At 37.1% G+C, this 17,911-nt stretch overlaps 1 protein-coding gene across 1 annotated transcript; it reads left to right on the plus strand.

Moving 5' to 3' along the window:
• Positions 1–2,802: 2,802 nt before the first annotated feature.
• LOC116996842 (NF-X1-type zinc finger protein NFXL1-like) lies at positions 2,803–14,094 on the plus strand. Its single transcript, XM_033060863.1, has 4 exons — positions 2,803–2,997; positions 4,242–4,328; positions 8,163–8,216; positions 13,009–14,094. Exons 1-4 carry the CDS (start codon positions 2,803–2,805, stop codon positions 13,180–13,182), a joined length of 510 nt encoding a protein of 169 aa, XP_032916754.1. The 3' UTR covers positions 13,183–14,094.
• Positions 14,095–17,911: the final 3,817 nt, after the last annotated feature.

Below are 17,911 nucleotides of genomic sequence, written 5' to 3' on the forward strand. Positions count from 1 at the left end.
TGATTAAACATACTCCTTTGTTATAAATATTTTGGTGTGATGGTGTCTAAGAATTTTATTGCAATAGCACTTAGAGGTCGAGGTGAGGGTTACTGTCTTGAATTTGCAACTCTGTCATTTCATTTAGGACATGACTGTTGGGCTTTGACACAATTAATGAAAATGCACCTGATTACTACGGAAGAGTAAGCCGGAAGTAATAGTTCTAGCCATGGCTTGTTCTAGCCAGCATAAGGTGACTTGCAGATGAGACTAGATGGAATTACCGTGTATGATTCTCTTGTGTAGGGAGCCAGACCCTCCTATGGCACAATGTTCATGCAGTGGCAAATTGGTTTTGCAAAATCTGTGGTCACTTGTGAGGCAACTTGGCCATTAGACTCCATGTTCTGGGTGGTAGCCTGACCTTGGTAGCATGCAAGGTTTCGACAAGCTTCTCCCTCATATTTTCAAAATGAGGCAAAATAATTTTTTAATTTCAGGGAAAAATATTTGCTGATCAGTTGTGCCTGAAAAAAACTAAATTCCTTCTTTGATAAGGTGACCAATTTATATATCTTTTCCTCCAGATAAAATGAATAGATGAGATCTGCTGCATAAGGCCTACAGCAGAGTGAGTCAATGCTAGTGAATATCTAGTTCAGATACAGGAGAGGGTTAATACCAGTGTGAAGGTGGCTAAAGGAAACAACTGTATTTGATTATCTTTTGAACAAAACCACCCAACTCCCTCCCCAAAACAACATCAAAACTAAAGAAAAAGTTGGAGCAAAAGATATTAACAATAAGGAAGATTTCCCAAGGACTGAACTGACACTTAACTTTGCATTGTTTTCAGTAATGACCTTGGCAGGCAAAACTTTGTAATTTTCTGATGAAAAGTTGTGGGGTGTTGTCAGTGTATGAGAATTGAGGAAGTTCATCTGTAGAACACATGTATCGGGGTCATGTTATTAAATACAGAAAAAAGCCAAAACAATAAGACCATACATGTGAATCTTATAATAAGCTCCCAGGAAAAAGCAGATATTCTTATTTTCACAGCATGATCAGCTGGAGAGAAATACAAAGAAAGCTGAAGATGTTTTGGGGAAGGTACTCTACTAAGAATGAGGTGCAATTAAGGCATTGTACAAAGTCCCTCTTGCTGAGATGTCATTTGAAATACTACATGCAGTTCTGGCTTTGTATTCAAGAAACATTGATTGAATATAGTTGAAATTCAATTAAGGGAATACTGTGATAATAAAGAGCCTTTTAAGAAAAGACAGAAGTACTTCAATATGAGGATAAGAACTGCAGCTTACGCTACCTAGAACAAACCTAGGAAACTAAAAAAAAAGCTCTTGCATCTTGTAGCGAGCTCCTGGAGCAGCATCCTCCCTAGTGAAACAGTAGAATAGGGTCAGAATGGGGGACTGATTTCTTGGTAAGCTTTCATCCAGTCCTGGAAGGGTATATGAGGTACCTGCCTGTGGGAGAATTGTATTTCAGGACTGAACATGGTGACTTAAAGATTCCTTCCAGTCCTGTGTGAAATGTGCTGAAACAGTAACTAAAAAACTGAGCTGAATCCACGAAGTTTTTATAACGACTTGTGACTCTCATGGACATGAAGACACGTATATGTGTTCCATAACTTTAGTTTGAAATATTCATGTTCTGTTTAGGTTTGTGTTTCATTATACTAGCTCAGATGTTGTGCCAGTTCCAATGGACTTCTGAGAACCCAGATTTACTAGTCAAAGTGTACCCACCTGGGTTTGATAATTACTTATTATTTTCATTCTTGTGGATGAAGTGATGTGGTATGTTGTATATATTTTAAATTTTTAATAAATGTGAAAAATGTATCTTAAAATTTTGAGTCTTAGAGCATTTTCCAATTTGTGTTAATCCCTTGATGACAGTGAAGAGGTGAAATTTCACTTTCAGTGAAGAACACTGTCTAATGCTAGTTTAAGTAGATGGGGGCTTTAAAACTCTGTGTAAGTAAATTGCTTAGATGTCTTCTGTGAGATTCCCCCTTTGGTTATTAACAGTATTGGGTTATGTAATAGAAAATGAAAAATTGTTATTGACTTCTTATGAGCATATGAGCAAGGGATGTTTTTAGCCAAGTTCTTAACAATGAAGAAAATCGGTTTACTTTCCTGACATATTATATCTAATATAATGCTGGGAGCACTGCTACATTCTTATCACTCAGCATACTTAAATTGGTAACTCAATTCTTACACAGTAAATGAATGATAATATTTTCCAGGTTAAAAATTGCCCTGGCAGTAAAAAAGAAGTCTTTATCTTTCAGGTGGCAGAAATGGGATGATCTGCCAAATGCAAAATTTAGGATTTTGTGAAATGATTTTGTACATAATAAGAATTTTGGTGACCTTTATTTGACTTTCGCATAGTTCAGATAATACTTGGAATACAAGATTTCTTCTGTGGTATTTTTGCTTCTGATTCTTTCCTCTTCCTTTATTACTCTGTCTAATCTACAAGTAGCTACAGTACTTGTAATTTCAGTTTCCAGGGTGTTTTTACCTTATCCATTTGTACTCCCCCAGCATAGAGATAGCTAGGGTGATTTTTGTATATATTACTGTGGAAATGACTGTTCTTGAATCATATGAAAGGAGGAATTGTCTTCTAACTAAGCTGTGTGAATAAAAGAAATCATCCTACAGGAACTGAAAATCAGTAAATAAGAAACAAACATTTCCTCCCACAAAAAAGAAAAATCAATTATTTCACAAGTAGAAAGACTGATTAACTGAATGAGTTTTCTGTTAAAATGCTATGTCTGAAATAAAACTAATTCATAGATTCTTGGTTATTTTACAGCGTTTTATTGATGTGGGAGTTTTATTTGTATTTTGTTCTTTACAGTTGCCCTGTGGTCATCGGTGTAAAGAGATTTGCCATTCAGGTAGCTGTCCTCTTAACTGCAACCAGAAGGTTAAACTCCGATGTCTCTGTAAGAGACTGAAAAAGGTAAATTTACCCTTTGCATTTTTGAAGGATCTGTATTCTTTGCATGTTCCTGGGCTTGGATGGATGGATTATGTGGATGCTGCAGATTGGAACAGGGCCAGTTCCTATAGCAGAGCTGTAACAATTCCCATGAGCTGAAGATCTGGCTGCTATATCCGAAGATTAACTGGAGAATATAAAATCTTGTTAATTGTAAAATATGTTAGCTACCTGACTTGCAATAGCTTTATCTTCATGCACACTTAAATTTTTGGAGTTTTGTAAGAAAAATATTCAGATGACCTGAAATAATTGGAGAATCAAAATTACATTTTTATGATGATACTGGGAAAATTTACAAAAGTTGGAATTAGCACAGATGTTGTGAAACCTGGATAATGTAATTAATTCAGACTCCCTGCAAACCTAAAAGCAAGTACGGGCATCAGCATCTTTAACTTCTAACACAGATAAGGACGATGCAATATAACAAGTTTACTATAGCTGTGCAGCAATATGTGTGGAGCAACAGAAATTTGTATGAAGTCTTGACAAACAATACTGTCTTAATGAAAAAAAACCCCATGATCTGTCTTAATTAAAAGGGGTTTAAATTGCTTTTCTGGAACCAGTTAATGTCTGATCCTTCCAGCAGTTCCCCGGAATCCTCAGCTTCTCCAAAATAAGTTTTGTGTATCTAAGAAGTCTTTCAGGTGGGATGCTCAGCAGGAGAAAAGATGGCATATGTAGAACAAGTGCTTAAAATTGATCAACCTCTGCTTACAGATAACCAATTTGTTTTCTTTTTTTAATTTCTTCAATACTAGAAGAAGGGGAGAAAGTATGATTAAGAATTACTTTATTTCTATTCCCCCACCAGACTTTGTCCTGTAATCTAAGACTGTAATCTAATTGTAATCTAAATTAAAATAATCTGTATGAAATTACTGAGACTCTGAATGCAAACTTTCTGCTAGAAGTTCAGAAGGTTATCTTACTTGTCTAAGGCAAAAAAATGAGTAAAGAGGAGAAAAATTAAACAGGACTATTGATTTATTCTTCCTTTCAGCTTAGCGTATTAGAAAGAAGGAAAAAAAAGGACAATTTAATACATAATTACAGGTGGAAATAATGTTCAGTCATAAGCTTTATTTTATATGTAAAATCAGTGTTTTACTAAATAAGAAAGTTTTATTATTTTCATAAAGAAGATGACAACTGAAATCATATAGGGAAATTATTATAAAAGACATTATGCTTTACAGGAAGTACAGTGCAGCAAGATACAAGAAGGCCAAGTTTCACTGGAATGCGATGCATTGTGCAAGGAAATGAAGCGGAAAGCATATGAGGTAATGTATCCATTGTAGCTATAATTTCTTCTCAGAGCTTCAAGAAAAGTAGAAAAAAGAACACATTTTTTCAAGGCAGTACCTGCAGAAATGCAATGTAAGTGGATGTGCTGTTGAATAGGAGCTATTTTTTCAGACTTGAATTTACAAATGATGTTAATTGACTCAAATGCTATTTTAAAACAATATTATTTTTCCTTTTTTAAATGGGTTGGAACTGATTCTTCCCTCTTTCACTGAGAACAAGGGATGATCAGTGATGATAAAATAGTCATTAGTGATGTAAGACTAGAGTCAGATTGCTTCACAGGGCATTGTAAGGTCTGTCTTTCAATGAAGGTTTTGCAGCTATCAGTTGCTCCACTTGTCCAGTGTGGAGTATAATCCTACCACATGGTACTAGTTATCCTATACTGGAAGAATTGAGACTTTCCAGCAACTGCAGAGTACCACTTAGGCTGCTGTTATGGTGACTTCTCCCTAGCTCAGCTGTCTTATGAAGTAAAGAATTTGCTGTGTGCTGTCACACAGAGAGGCAGGATATGATCCTTGCTGTTACACACCTTTAATAAAAACATACACAGAAAGGATTGACTCATAAGTGTATTGGATTTTTTATCAGGTAAGTATTAAATGTGGTAAATTTACAACCCAGGAACTCAGTTGGTAAAACTGACAGATCAACTTCTCAGATTCTCAGGATTGATTGACAAGTTGTAACAAGCACCACACTGACCAAATCCTGCAACTTTGCAAGCAGGTTGAATGCTAAAACTCTTGGGATATGCCTTTAGGGAATCCAAGCCATTACAAAGAGTTCCAGTAAGAATGTGAAGATAAGTTCATTGTACAGTAATTTCAAGATTATAAGCCGCACTTCCAGGTGTCAGCAATTTTCGTTCTTTGTCCATATATAAGCCGCACCTGATTACAAGCCCACGTTACAATACAGAGTGTGATAAAAGGTATCTATTCTATCACCATCTGTGAGGGTGGGGGCAGTGATCCTTATCTCTGCAGCAGGTACTCTGCTAATGGGCCATCCATTGAAACCAGGCGGGGCATTGTTCTTTATCTTTTCACAACTTGTCCTTCCTCCAGCGAGTCATTTTCTGCTAATGGCCCACTGAGTCCCACTGTGTGAATGATAAAATTACTTCATCCCATTGGGAGATGCTCCAGCCAGGGGGAAGAGCCCAACATTTCTTAACAAAATGAAAACAGAGGTTTTGGGACACTAAGGTAGCCCCTTTCTCCACTGGACTCCAGAGGAAAACTGGATTTCTCCACATCACCACTGGATCTTTAGAGGGAAACTGCACCTTCTACAGGAGCACTGCTTCAACTGAATCACATCTGTCACTGCAGGAGCGCTGCAACCACCATTTAATCAAACTGCTACCAACACCCTGCCTGACGGGTGTCAGGTTGTACTCTGACTTTGTCAAGGTTTGGAGTTTGTTTCTTTGTAGTACTGTATTTCTATTTTAATTTCCCTAGAAAAGAACTGTTATTCCTAATTCCCATATTTTTGCCTGAAAGCCCCTTGATTTCAAAATTATAATAATTTGGAGGGAGGGGTTTTACATTCTCCATTTCAAAGAGAAGCTTCTGCCTTTCTCAGCAGACACCTGTCCTCCAAACTAAAACAGCAACTTTTCAATCTTTGTCCATATATAAGCCGCACCTGATTATAAACCGCACTTCAGGTTCGGACCAAAATTTTATTCAAATGGTGCGGCTTATAATCATGAAATTACTGTATATGGAGTCCCTCTCTAAGCAAGGTGAGCTCTTATCATCAGTAAGACTGCATGAGCTGAGACCCAGCAGCATGTCTCAGTGTGGTGCAGTGTCAGTGCTGTTTGACAGCAGCAGATACTACTACCATTTTCTGGCCCTGATGTTGTAATCCACAGGGAGAAATGGTCTAATGCAGTGAGCAAATGGCTACAAGTTTCTGCTGTAAGCAATGCCACAGACATACTGGATGGCACAACTTAGCTATGTGTATACCTTCTCCTCAGAAGAATATGTATTTACTTGTTTTGGGATTTTTATATAACGTGATAAAGTTTTATTTAAATTTTTTCTAGGCACTTTTTTGAAGCCTGTGTTGACTTACTAAGCAAATGACATACTAGAATTGTCTCCTATTATTAGGTACTGATGAAAGTGATTTATTTACTGTTTAATGTGTCCACACTGGAAAAAAAAAAACTTGTTGAAAACTGCAGGTATTTACAAAGATAAATTAATTTCCACATTTGCAAAACACCTATTAATTTCTAAAACCGAAGTGCATTAATTCTTAATGAAACTTTTCATGTCTGGCACCTAGTGAGTAAGCACTTCTTAGTCAGTAGGTGCCTAGGAATTGAATGTGTCTTTTACTGTACATTTTATTAAAGAAATTGTCCTAGAAATGTTTTTCCATGCTGTGATTGTAATAGTTAAGGTTCCCTTTATCTGTATACATTATATCTGCATATTTTATACAAATATGACCACATCACTGTGAAAAAAAGTTTCTGTTGCTCTTTTCCACATTTGAAGGTCACTTTTTCTTTTGTAGCTGAAGTTTTGCCATTAGATGGCAGTGAAAAACGAGGGGGCTCATTGTATAGCTTTTTGCACAGCAGACTTTCAGATTTCAGATGTGCATAGCTGAAAAGGTCCTTTACACACATTTCTAAAGAGACTCTGCCATTGTATCTTGATTAATGAAATTTTCAATAGTGCTTTTACAAATAAGGTTTAGTAATTTAAAAATTTGTCTGAAAACCTGAAAATAGGACTTTTGGCCTGCCCCTAGTGCCTGCTGTTTGAGCTGCAGTGTACTAAAGCATGAGCTAGTGCACTTTCTCCTTAGTTATCAAAAGGTCTTGAATTAGAAATTATAACCAATTCTACCTGTGCAAATATAGTATTCAGTAAACTGTTTTCATTGTTAGTATGCAAATTATGCAGCTACTAGGATCAAGATTTTTTTTCATTTCAAGTTATTAACAGGTTTTTACATCTAACTTTTCTAAGGTAGTGATTCAGTGACTGCAATGCTAAAAGCCTAAAAAAGGGTAAGAAAAAGGGGCTATATAAACTTCTCACATATACTCTTTCTGTGGGAACTTAAGAGGGTAAGACGGTGTCTTTCTGTCTAATGGCCTTTGGATTTATCTCTTATTAGCATGCCTGGTTGTATTTCAGTTGACATAAACTTTTGGCATCTACAAATGTCCTGTAGCACTGAAATTCTAGATTTAGCCAAATACTCTGTGGGAGTAGAATACTTTCCTCTGTTGTGAGCCAACCTCCTGTTAAATTCATTTTATGCCTTTGCATTATGAAAAATAATTATTGATGTTTTATCCCTGTTTTGGCATCTGTGTACTCTTGAGGATTTGGTGTCCTGTTAGTCACCTGATGCATCCTAGTTATGTATCTCTTCAGATGGAAACCACTCCATCCTGTTGTCTTTTGTGTATTTTCAGGGTTCATATTTATTTGCTATTGTATGGCCAGAATAGAATGCAGGTGCTAAGATTCAAGTATGTGGCATCTTTACATATTGACAATTTTCTCTGCACCATTTTTTTCTTAATACTTTCTATCATTTAATTGGCTTTCTTGAACATTGCAAAATATTTCTGTAGAATTATCAATTGTAACTCTCATGACTACTTTTTGTATGACTTTTGGATGGTAGAGCTCACATGATGGAAAGTGTGCGGGCTTTTGCTGAGAACCATTCTATAGGAGTATATATGACTCCTTAAGAAAATAGGTTTAGCTGCTGTTTACAACAGTTTATTACAACTTTGTGTGTCTGGACAGATAAAAGAAGCGGAAGCCAAAGCTGCTCTTGAAGAGGAGAAGCGAAGACAACAGGTATTAGCCTTTCTTCTTCCCCATCCACATCTTCCTCACCTTGTTCTTGTTAGTAAATAATGTAATTTACATGCAATTAAAGATGTATGGGTTTTAATGTGATATGCACAGTCATTCTTGTAGGCTGTTACCATACTCTGTATTCTGTAAATTATTTACAATAGTTGAGGCCACATTTTCCCAAACAATTTTCATAATTTTGTGCAAAATGGTAACTTCGTATTACTACAACTTTGTATAATGTAATTTATTTTTAAAATACTAAGTACACCTTATTTTAATCAAACACTTGTTACAGCATAAACACCACAGAATACTGAATAGCTTCTGCAAGATTTAAATCTTGGGTGAAGTTCCCCTTCTCCCTCCTATCATGAAAGAGCAAGGACAACTAGATCAGTCTTTGTCCTTCAAGGTTTCTGGGGTGGAGGGGAAATGTGTATTTAATGTAATATTTGTTGGTGGTGAGGGTGTGTGGTTGGCATTGTAATCCACAAAGCTGCTGTGCCAGCTGCCTGGAGGTGCTGATATTAATCACATTCAGGCAAACACTGTAATATCAGTTGGTGGTGATGGCTAGGTCAGGTTTGTCATCTGGAGTCTGCCTGCCTTCCAGCCAGTTCATGCATGCGTGCCTGTGCCTGAATGAGCATTTGACACCAAATCATATTCCATGTCCAGTATGTGCCTTCTGACTCCTTTAACTCATTTATCATAGCATCTATGTATTTAGCTTACACTTGTATTTTCACCTGCATGTCACACTCTGTTTTTGTCAGGGATCAGTGGCTTACTCCCTTCTCGAAAGGGGGCAAGTGAAGCTTACAGAGCTGATCTGCTTGTGCTATTTCTCCAGTTGCATTAGGATAGACAGTTTCTCTGTGGGTCACAACTTCTCTTATACACACTTTGTAAGTTCTCTAAGCAATTAATGAAAATGTTACATCTAAAATGCTCTGGCAAGCCATGTTTTTGTTTGTCAGAGTGGAGCCTTGCACATCCTGCAAGAAAAGATGGTTATGCATCTTTTGTCCAGAGCACGAGGCACTGTTTTGTGATCATCCTGCAGTGTTTATTGCAACATTCATATTTCAGCTGTCTACAGTACTGAGCACATATTCCCTCATGTAACTCCTAGACAGTTCACCTAATTCTTCTTGTTCTCTATGCTGACCCTGAAAATGTTACTTCTGGCATATAGGTCAGGAAGCGTAACTTACAGATTGAGCAAATTGAAACAAATTGAGCAGAGGAAATATGTAGGTGTTGGTCCTGCAAGCTATGTACTAGAAGACATCTCACCCAAATACTAATCATTTGTGCTCAAAATCACTTAACTTACAGTCCCTCTAGTAAAGCCTTGAAGGAGACTCCTTTGAAACAGTAGCAGATTCACTCTACCGACACAGTGTGCTGGATTTTGACTGGGTTCTTCAGCAGTGATTGTTTCTCTCTACAGTCACACCACCATTGCTTTCTATTTGTACGTTCTCTCAAGTCTCACATTTCCAGCCCAACAGTAGTGACTTTATGCACTATATGGCAACTACTCCTACATTTGTGTTTTGTGATGGATGCAACTTCAGGGATAGAAAACTTCACCTATACATAATGAAATCTAATAAAGGTTAATTAAGAGTTGTTAGTGCATTAGGAAACAGTAAAAAAAAAAGGACAAAACAAATTGTAAAAAAAAGGAACAGCTGTAACTAATAAATAGGCTCTAGAACAGCATAAAAGTACTAACTTCAACTAGTGCAGCCTTTTTATGTAACATTGGTTCCCATCCAGTTAAAACTCATAATGTACCATCTCTTGATGGAAATAGGAGGACTCGTAGGTTGTTGGGTCACATTAAGAGTATATTTTTGAGTGTACTCCCTTCTGACAAAAGCTTGCATCTTGTACTACCTTGTTCAATGTCATAAGCACATTTTTTAGAGACTGTTCATCTGTTAATCACAGTTTCTTCAACCTATTTTAATTAATACTTCATTAGATGTTTTATGTAAAATTAGTGCTCTAGTAAGTCTGTGCATTTATATTTTGGTATTTGTTGTATTTGGTAGCAACTTTTGCTAATACCATTTACAGATGGAATCACTTGTTTCTTAGTGGAAGAGATGGCTTGGCTAGGCTTCTTGTCATGGCCCTAGCAGCCAAACTTGCCCTCTGCTTCTAATTCAGAGGCACTCTGTGAGGCCAGGATTTTCACAATTGCTAGAGGTGGAAAAAAGATCGTGCTTTGATTATTTAACAATACAGACCAAGCTCTCTCTGTCCCTTTCCATTGTAAAAGATTTGGTTAAATTTTCAAGCTGTTTAGAGCTTCAGTACTGGAAGTTAGGGTCTTGAACTGAAGTGCAATTTACTGAGTTGTATGAAAGATGTTATTTCCCTTTTTTGTTACAAAGAAAAATTTTAACAGATCCTTAGAAGTTAAAAAGTCAAGTGTTCCCCTTCCCTATTAATTAAAATATATCCTCACTTTAAGAATATACACTTTGTCACTGTTATTTGCATTCATTTAGCTACATTTTCCCATGGGAATGCTCCTCCTTTCAGTGCAGGAAGAATATAGTGAATAACACGTGAAAGAACAAAATCCAGTGCCTGAGAAACACTGAACTTAGATGTTTTGAGTATACAGTTTAAATAAATCCGTTTCATTTTAATTTTGTTACATTTATATACAAGAAGTTAGGTTCTTACCTAAATAAAAACCCTAGGCTTGTTTAGCTTGAAAAGTTAAGCTTGTTTGAAGACTGGGTACAACCATGACTTCACAGTCACTAAGGTGACACTTCGGGCATGTGACAGTTACACAAAATCTGTAGGTAACTTTTCAAGGGTAGTGATGGCTTCTCTCTCATATTCTGTGCCTGCAAGTCTTTTTTTGTTCTGTAGTTTGTTTGGTTTTTTAAATTATGTACTTACTTTTAGACAAATTTTTGTAGAGTTCACTAGGAAAGCAATTCAATAGCTATTACATGATTTTGTTTGAAGCCTGTATTTTAGTTTGACTATTGCAATTCATAGAGCTTTCTGCTTTTAAAATGTACCAATCACAAGTGTATAGTAACTGGAGAAGCCCCAAATTTTACTGAAGTGTCCGTCTAAAATGATATACTGCCATGTTGTTTACAAAACCATAAGAACTCTGCCCTTGCCTCCAGAGTTGGGATTTTGAAAAACTGTTTCATTAAAATGCTTTGCTTTTCTAAGGAAGGATTAGCTACTTGAGAGTAATCTTGTTTCAAATAAGCTGTGACTTTGAACTCTTCTCCCATGTCATCAGAGAAGTGCCAACAATTTCTGCCTTTATTAGGTACAAAGGAATAGACATCAAAATAGTTTCCCTTTCTCCTGCTAATGGTGTTATCTGGCACAGGAAGGGAAGAGCTGTTTTGTGAAGCTCTGACAAATATTTGCTGTCAGTGGAGGAAGACCAGACATCAGGCAACCTTGAGTTCTGAGGGAAAATTTTATTTACTGAAGTACTACTCTGTCCATTTCCCAAAACAGTCTTTTTCTTGTACTTTTTAATGCACCTACTATATTGTCTTAGTCCCTCTTCCTGGCAGCACTGCAGTTGTAGTCACATATTTATTTCCTTTCATGGCCAGGCTTTGTCTCTGTTCACGATCCATGATTCCTCTGCTTCAGCTCAGTCTTGCGCCTTTTGCCCAGCCAGTCCTGTCTTGCTGTGCTCTGCTACTCCCATCTCTTTTTCCCTTTCATTCCATCTGGTTTCTCTGCTCCCTAGTGCCTTGTGCCATGTTTTCTCTAGTACCTAACAACTTGACCAAAAATCCAGGCAACCATTAGTCCTTGTCTGTTTTTAGTCTGTCTCAGGTCTTTAGAGCATCTCTTCTAATTTTGCTAGCAATTAGATGCCTTGTCATTGGAGCCCCATTCTAGTCTATACTCTTTGTTCTAGGCTGTCTAGTTCCAGTTTTATTTCAGCTTTGTATTCAAATGAGTACAAAAAACTCAAATGAGTTTTCTGTATTCTCTTGATGTTCTTTTAAAAACATGTGGAGGAGGATGAGGAACAGGGATCAGAGATCCTATTTTTTTTCCAGACAGCACCCTGAAACTGCCATTTTTTGTTGAAAGCTTGGCATTCTTACTTTTGCAGTTGTTTTGCTCCATTTTTGGGCTTATAGGTGTGTGCGTCTTGTTGGAGGATATTATATACGTCTTACAGTCATGAGAGTGAATAAATGTTCAAGTTATAACACTTAAAAAATGGAATGTTTTGTGGGTATCTAGGATTATAGCAATTAGTCTAAAATGTAGTGAGCATGCAATATAAGACTTGAGGGGAATAGCACAGATTTTTAGTTACTTATGATTTTATTAATTTTTGGCATAGTGCATCTTTTTAGGAGGAAATGTCTTTGAAGGTTTCAGCCTATACCCTTACAGAAGTTCGTAAAATAGCTTAAATGCAAGTGTGTTTTTTAATAGGAAAAAAAAGTATTCTTAACATATTTAATGGAAATAAAAATCTTATTTTAGCTCAATATATTCAGTCTGAGTTAAAAAACTGAACATGCAAAACTTCAGCTGGCTGCATTTTTGGCAATGTTTTTATAGGAAACTAAACAATGGTTTAATACTTGAAAGCAATGTGCTTTGTACCTGTGGGATGCAGTGCTACCAACTCATCTTTGAGATGTGTAACTATTCTATTAAATGTCATTTGGTAATGTAACTTAAAACCTTCACATTTCCTTTTTTTAAATTCTGACATAAATGTCAACTGCTTGTGGTTCTCTTTATTTAGGCTGAACTGGAAGCTTTTGAAAACAGATTAAAAGGACGAAGAAAGAATAAGAGAAGAAAGGATGAGGTAGAAGTTGAACAATCATCATGGCAAAAGTACAAGAACCTTATTATGCTGCCAGTGTTCGGAGTTGCTGTTGTGATGGTTGCATGGCTCATGGTCTACAATGACTGAAAACAACTCAATATTTCATATACCTCAGTTGGACTTTAGGTAGCTGTTATTCCTAGAATGTTAGTCTGTGTGTAACAGAACTTAATAAGTATAGGTTATATATGTATACTATTTGCTAAGAGAAATGCAGAGGAGGGAAGAAATGTCACTTTTTGTGTTATTGCATACACAGCACAAAACTGAACTCAGACACTGAAAGTAATAGTAGATTCTAGTCTACACTGAAGTGCTGATAGTTTGAACTGAGATTTGTTAACATCTCTTCTATTAGTAATGTTATTTTTCCTTGTCTCCATTTCATAATATTAAGAATAGCTTAGTATAAAATGCTTTATTGAGTATGTTTCCTATAAAATCAGCTTAGTGGTTTATTGAAGGTTATGCTAATCTTTATGTTGTATCACACAATAGTTTCTGTACTTCACGCCAGTTTTAATTATGACAACTAACAGGGGACCTTGGGTCACTTAGGCTTGAATATTCTGGGGCATATTCAGAGTTTTGTTCAGATAAAGGAAAATATGAACTGTCTTTCAATTCAGCTATATCACAAAACAGTGCCCCCCACCCCTCTTACAAACTGTGGGGTTTTTTTTTTTGTTTCACCCCGCCCCTTCCCACCCTTGTTTCCTCAATACTCAAGTAACTGAAACATTCCTTTAGTGGCCAGATACACATGCTGAACATAGATGTGAAGAAATTTCAGGGTACAGAGGTGCATTCTCACTGTTGCCCCAGTTGCCAACAGCAGAAAAACAATTTGGAATGAATATGAATATCAAGGGACTATTTGTATGGATAAATGCCAGAGTTGGGTATTTGCACAGGTATGCAAAATTGTAATTGGATAGCGTAATAATACAGTTATATGATATTCTGAAGCCATCTGGATGGTGCTTGGAAGTCACATTTAAGCCATCTAGCTAAACTTCTAAATGTTTAAATATTTTCTTACTGACAGTTTTGAATATCTTGCTTTATGTTATCAGTATTGGTTGATAGAACTGGAAGGTTTTTATCTGGCTTTGGAATTGTCAGAGAAGCTATGTAGTCTCAGATGAGAGACTGCAAGTTAAATTCAGGAATGGAGAAATCAGAAAACTGAATTTTTAAACCTCTGCTACAAACTTTTTATTGATATTTGAGCATTGCAGGTTACTGCAAAGTGATTACAAGCTCCTGCAAAAAAAGTAGTGCATAGCCAACAGGTATTAGTATTATGCCGTTGTAATTCAGGCATATAATTTCATCACAAATCCTGCAAAAACAATGGGACTATTCGTATGAGTTAGTAGAAAATGTTGCAGTTTGCTTAAAAGCTCTTTTGATTTAACAGATATCTAATTGTAATTCTCATTTAGCAGCAAGAAAATAAAATAGAAAAGCTGGAAAAAGGCAGAAGCGTTTGATTATCTAGACTAAGAAAACTGGGATAAAATCAGTTTCTTTTCAATTTTTCACAGAAGTTTGGTGAATGAGGAGAAAGGTGGGAAAAACTTGGCAATATTTTGTATGGATCGATGCTATTTTATAGTACAGTAATTTCACAATTATAAGCCACACCTGATTATAAGCCGCGCTTCCGGGTGTCGGCAACGTTTTGTTCTTCATCCATATATAAACTGCACCGGATTATTATAAGCTGCACTTTCGTTTGCAGTGAGGATGCTTGCGCAACTTTCACAAAGTTGCCAATTAGTAACAGAATTGCAGGATCACGGGGTTTACTGGCAGGTGCTGACCTTGGAAACATTATTTCCAAGCAAAAAAAGACACAGACAATAGCTGTGGCAGCATACCCTGCAAGCTTTATTTACAAGCGGAAAAAGATACGAACAATAGTGTGGTCATTTTGCAAGCATTTCCAACAGATCCGCGTTGCCTTTAAACAGCCGCTCAGCTGGGCAGCCACACAGCTGCACAAGACTGAAAACACTGAAAAAAATGCAGAGAAATATCACGCACTTTGATCAAACTTTTAAACAGCTTCATTTTTGATTCATCAGCCACTTCATCAGCGGCTTCATCTTCCATGAAACCTTCGAACTCTTCGTCCTCCCTATCGGAGATTAGCAGTTGGGCAATGGGGGCATCCAGCAAACCCAAACCCGTATCGCCCGTATTTTCACCGTCAGTCATCAGTTTCAGTACTCTCGATGCCGTCGCTGGTCAGTCCAGGAATGATGTCGACCCTCGCAAACCCTTGGACGATAGTTGTGGCGGTTACTTTACCCCAGGCATCCAGCATCCACTGGCACACAGTAGCATAACTTGCCTGGTGTAGCCTCCTGGTGTTTGTGAAGGAGTGTTCTTCTACCATCCAGTTTTCCCACAGAAGTCGCAGTTTTGCCTTGAAGGAACAAATAACGCTTATGTCCAGTGGTTGCACTTCTTTGGTCAAACCACCCGGTATTACAGCAAGCTCTGAGTTCATCTTTTTCACCATGGCTTTCACACTTTTGGTTTTGTGGGCATGCATGGAATCGAAAATCAGCAGTCCCGGCAACAGATGAAAGAAACTATCTGGTCTGCGAGCATAAACTTCCGTTAGCCAAGTCCTCATTACCTGTTCATCCATCCAGCCTTTTGGATTCACTGCAACAACTATTCCCTTTGGAAATTTGGCTTTAGGCAACGTTTTTCTTTTTAAGATTACCAGTGGGTGTAATTTCTGCCCATATGACAAAACGCTGAGGATGACTGTAAACGATGTCTTTTCGCTCCCTGTGGTTCATATTGGTACCATCGATGTTCCGGTTCTCTCCACGGTTCGCGTCAGCGGCATATCGAATGTCAGGGGGACTTCATTCATGTTGATTATGCAATGTGGCTGTATATTTTTTCCAGAGATCATACTCTGGAAGGTGGCTAACTTTTCCTCGTAGTCTGCCGGAAACTGCTGACACACTGTGGTCCTTGTACAGATAGAGAGCTGCCATCGTTTAGTGAAACGGAAGCACCAAGACGGTCCTGCTTTAAATTCTTCTATATGCAATTCATTTGCAATCGCTTTGGCTTGTACCCGAACGGCGACAGTTGATAAGCTTCGGCCAGCTGCCCTTTGCTCAGAGATCCAGCGGTCACGTCTGTCTTCCAGCCCTGGCCACCTTGCTTTGCTGCTGCGGACTTTGTCTTTCTTGTAAGACGAAGTTCATCTTCCTGCTTTGTCCATCTGTACCATGAATTCATTAATGCTGAATTCTCTAGCTGCAGATCTATTCCCATGTTCTTTGCATGGTCAATTGCTTTCAATTTAAACTCTACATCGTAAGCTAGTCTCCTTTCTGTAGCCATTTCCGAGGTAACTCACCCCGTTAACAACCCCCGCCCTGCCAGTAACACCGTCATCCACGGGCAGGCAAGAAGCTGTTCTCTGATTGGTTTATCGTCTGAACAACGGAAGATCATGGATTTCAACCCATTTTTGCTTGGGACAGGACCGGCACGGTACAAGGTAAGGGTAGATCTCTGAACTTTGTCCATATATTGGCCATTCCGGATTACAAGCTGCACTTCCAGGTTCGGACCAAAATTTTAGTCAAAATGGTGCGGCTTATAATCGTGAAATTAAATTGACATTTTAGAGATGCATATTAGTTATGCGTCACATCATTGGTTTTTAAAGTTGTAGAATTAATTGAAATTACACTATGTAAAGTTGCATCTCCATTTAATTTCTTATTTTCTAGTATAAAAAGAAAACAATGTTTCATATTGTTGCTTTAACTTTTTTTCTATCATATTAACTCCTAGAAGATAATTTCAGATACAAGTATGTTTTCTTAACAGAGTGAGGTGATGCTATTGTGTGCCTGCATATGTCAGTAACTCTTCTGTCGCCAAAGGAAAATGAGAGATATTTTTGTTCAGATGAAGTAAAATGTGATGGGTTATCCAAAAATACAAAAAACATACCTTTCTGGCCGAAATATGGAAATCAACATGAACGAGAACATTGTGGAAACAGCTTCTGTCTTGCATGACTATCACTAATTTTTCTATTTACTGCTAGCTTTACAATAAGTCCAATGGAAAGTTTATCCTTGCTTCTACAGCAAGGAGAAGAAACCTCTCTCTAACGAGTTATACTAATTAACTGCACTTGTTATATGTTTGAAGAAGTTCTTAGTATTCTTTTCTGCATATTTGTGGGAAATACTGGAGAGGAAAAGGCTTCTCATTGATCATCTTCGGGAAAGGTTGCCACGCTTTTTTTACTATACAAATTCATTCTGTTCATACAAAGGTATGTGTGTGTGAGTGGGCATATTCCCTTCCTTAAAAGATTTGTATCTCTTCTGAACCTTGCTTGTGCAAGGCATACCTATTTTTGAAATTTTATTCAAAATAGTTCTGTATATCTTATCCAATCTGAGTCATTTGTACTCTGTTGGTCTGCCTGCTGAACCAGATATTTATTTCTTGGCGTTAAAAAAAATTGTGGGGGTTCGAGCAATCTGCAGTTTAATAAATCACTAGGGTTTTTTTTGTTTATTTAAAATATTTTTATAGTTAATACTTTGCCTTTGATTGGAGCTGTGTGTTGTCAACAACCTTTGAAGTAAAAGGTATAGATAAAATCACCCTTTATTCAATATTAATGAAAGATGGTATTTTTAGAAAAGGAGTTTTGAACTAAAGGTAGGGCTTGTTAGCAATTTATATGTAATGTACTGTTACATAATGTAATGAGCAAATATTTTTAATGTTAACCAAAAAAAATGCATAG

This window comes from Catharus ustulatus, chromosome 5 (assembly GCF_009819885.2).
Source record: "Catharus ustulatus isolate bCatUst1 chromosome 5, bCatUst1.pri.v2, whole genome shotgun sequence".
Lineage (NCBI taxonomy): Eukaryota > Metazoa > Chordata > Aves > Passeriformes > Turdidae > Catharus > Catharus ustulatus.

Bases quoted from the DNA above. Each gene is read 5' to 3' on its own strand.
- LOC116996842 (XM_033060863.1), top strand. From the start codon at position 2,803: ATGTCTGAAATAAAACTAATTCATAGATTCTTGGTTATTTTACAGCGT. The intron at 2,998-4,241 runs GTAAATTTACCC...TATGCTTTACAG, and splicing joins TCTGTAAGAGACTGAAAAAG to GAAGTACAGTGCAGCAAGAT. The intron at 8,217-13,008 runs GTATTAGCCTTT...CTCTTTATTTAG, and splicing joins AGGAGAAGCGAAGACAACAG to GCTGAACTGGAAGCTTTTGA.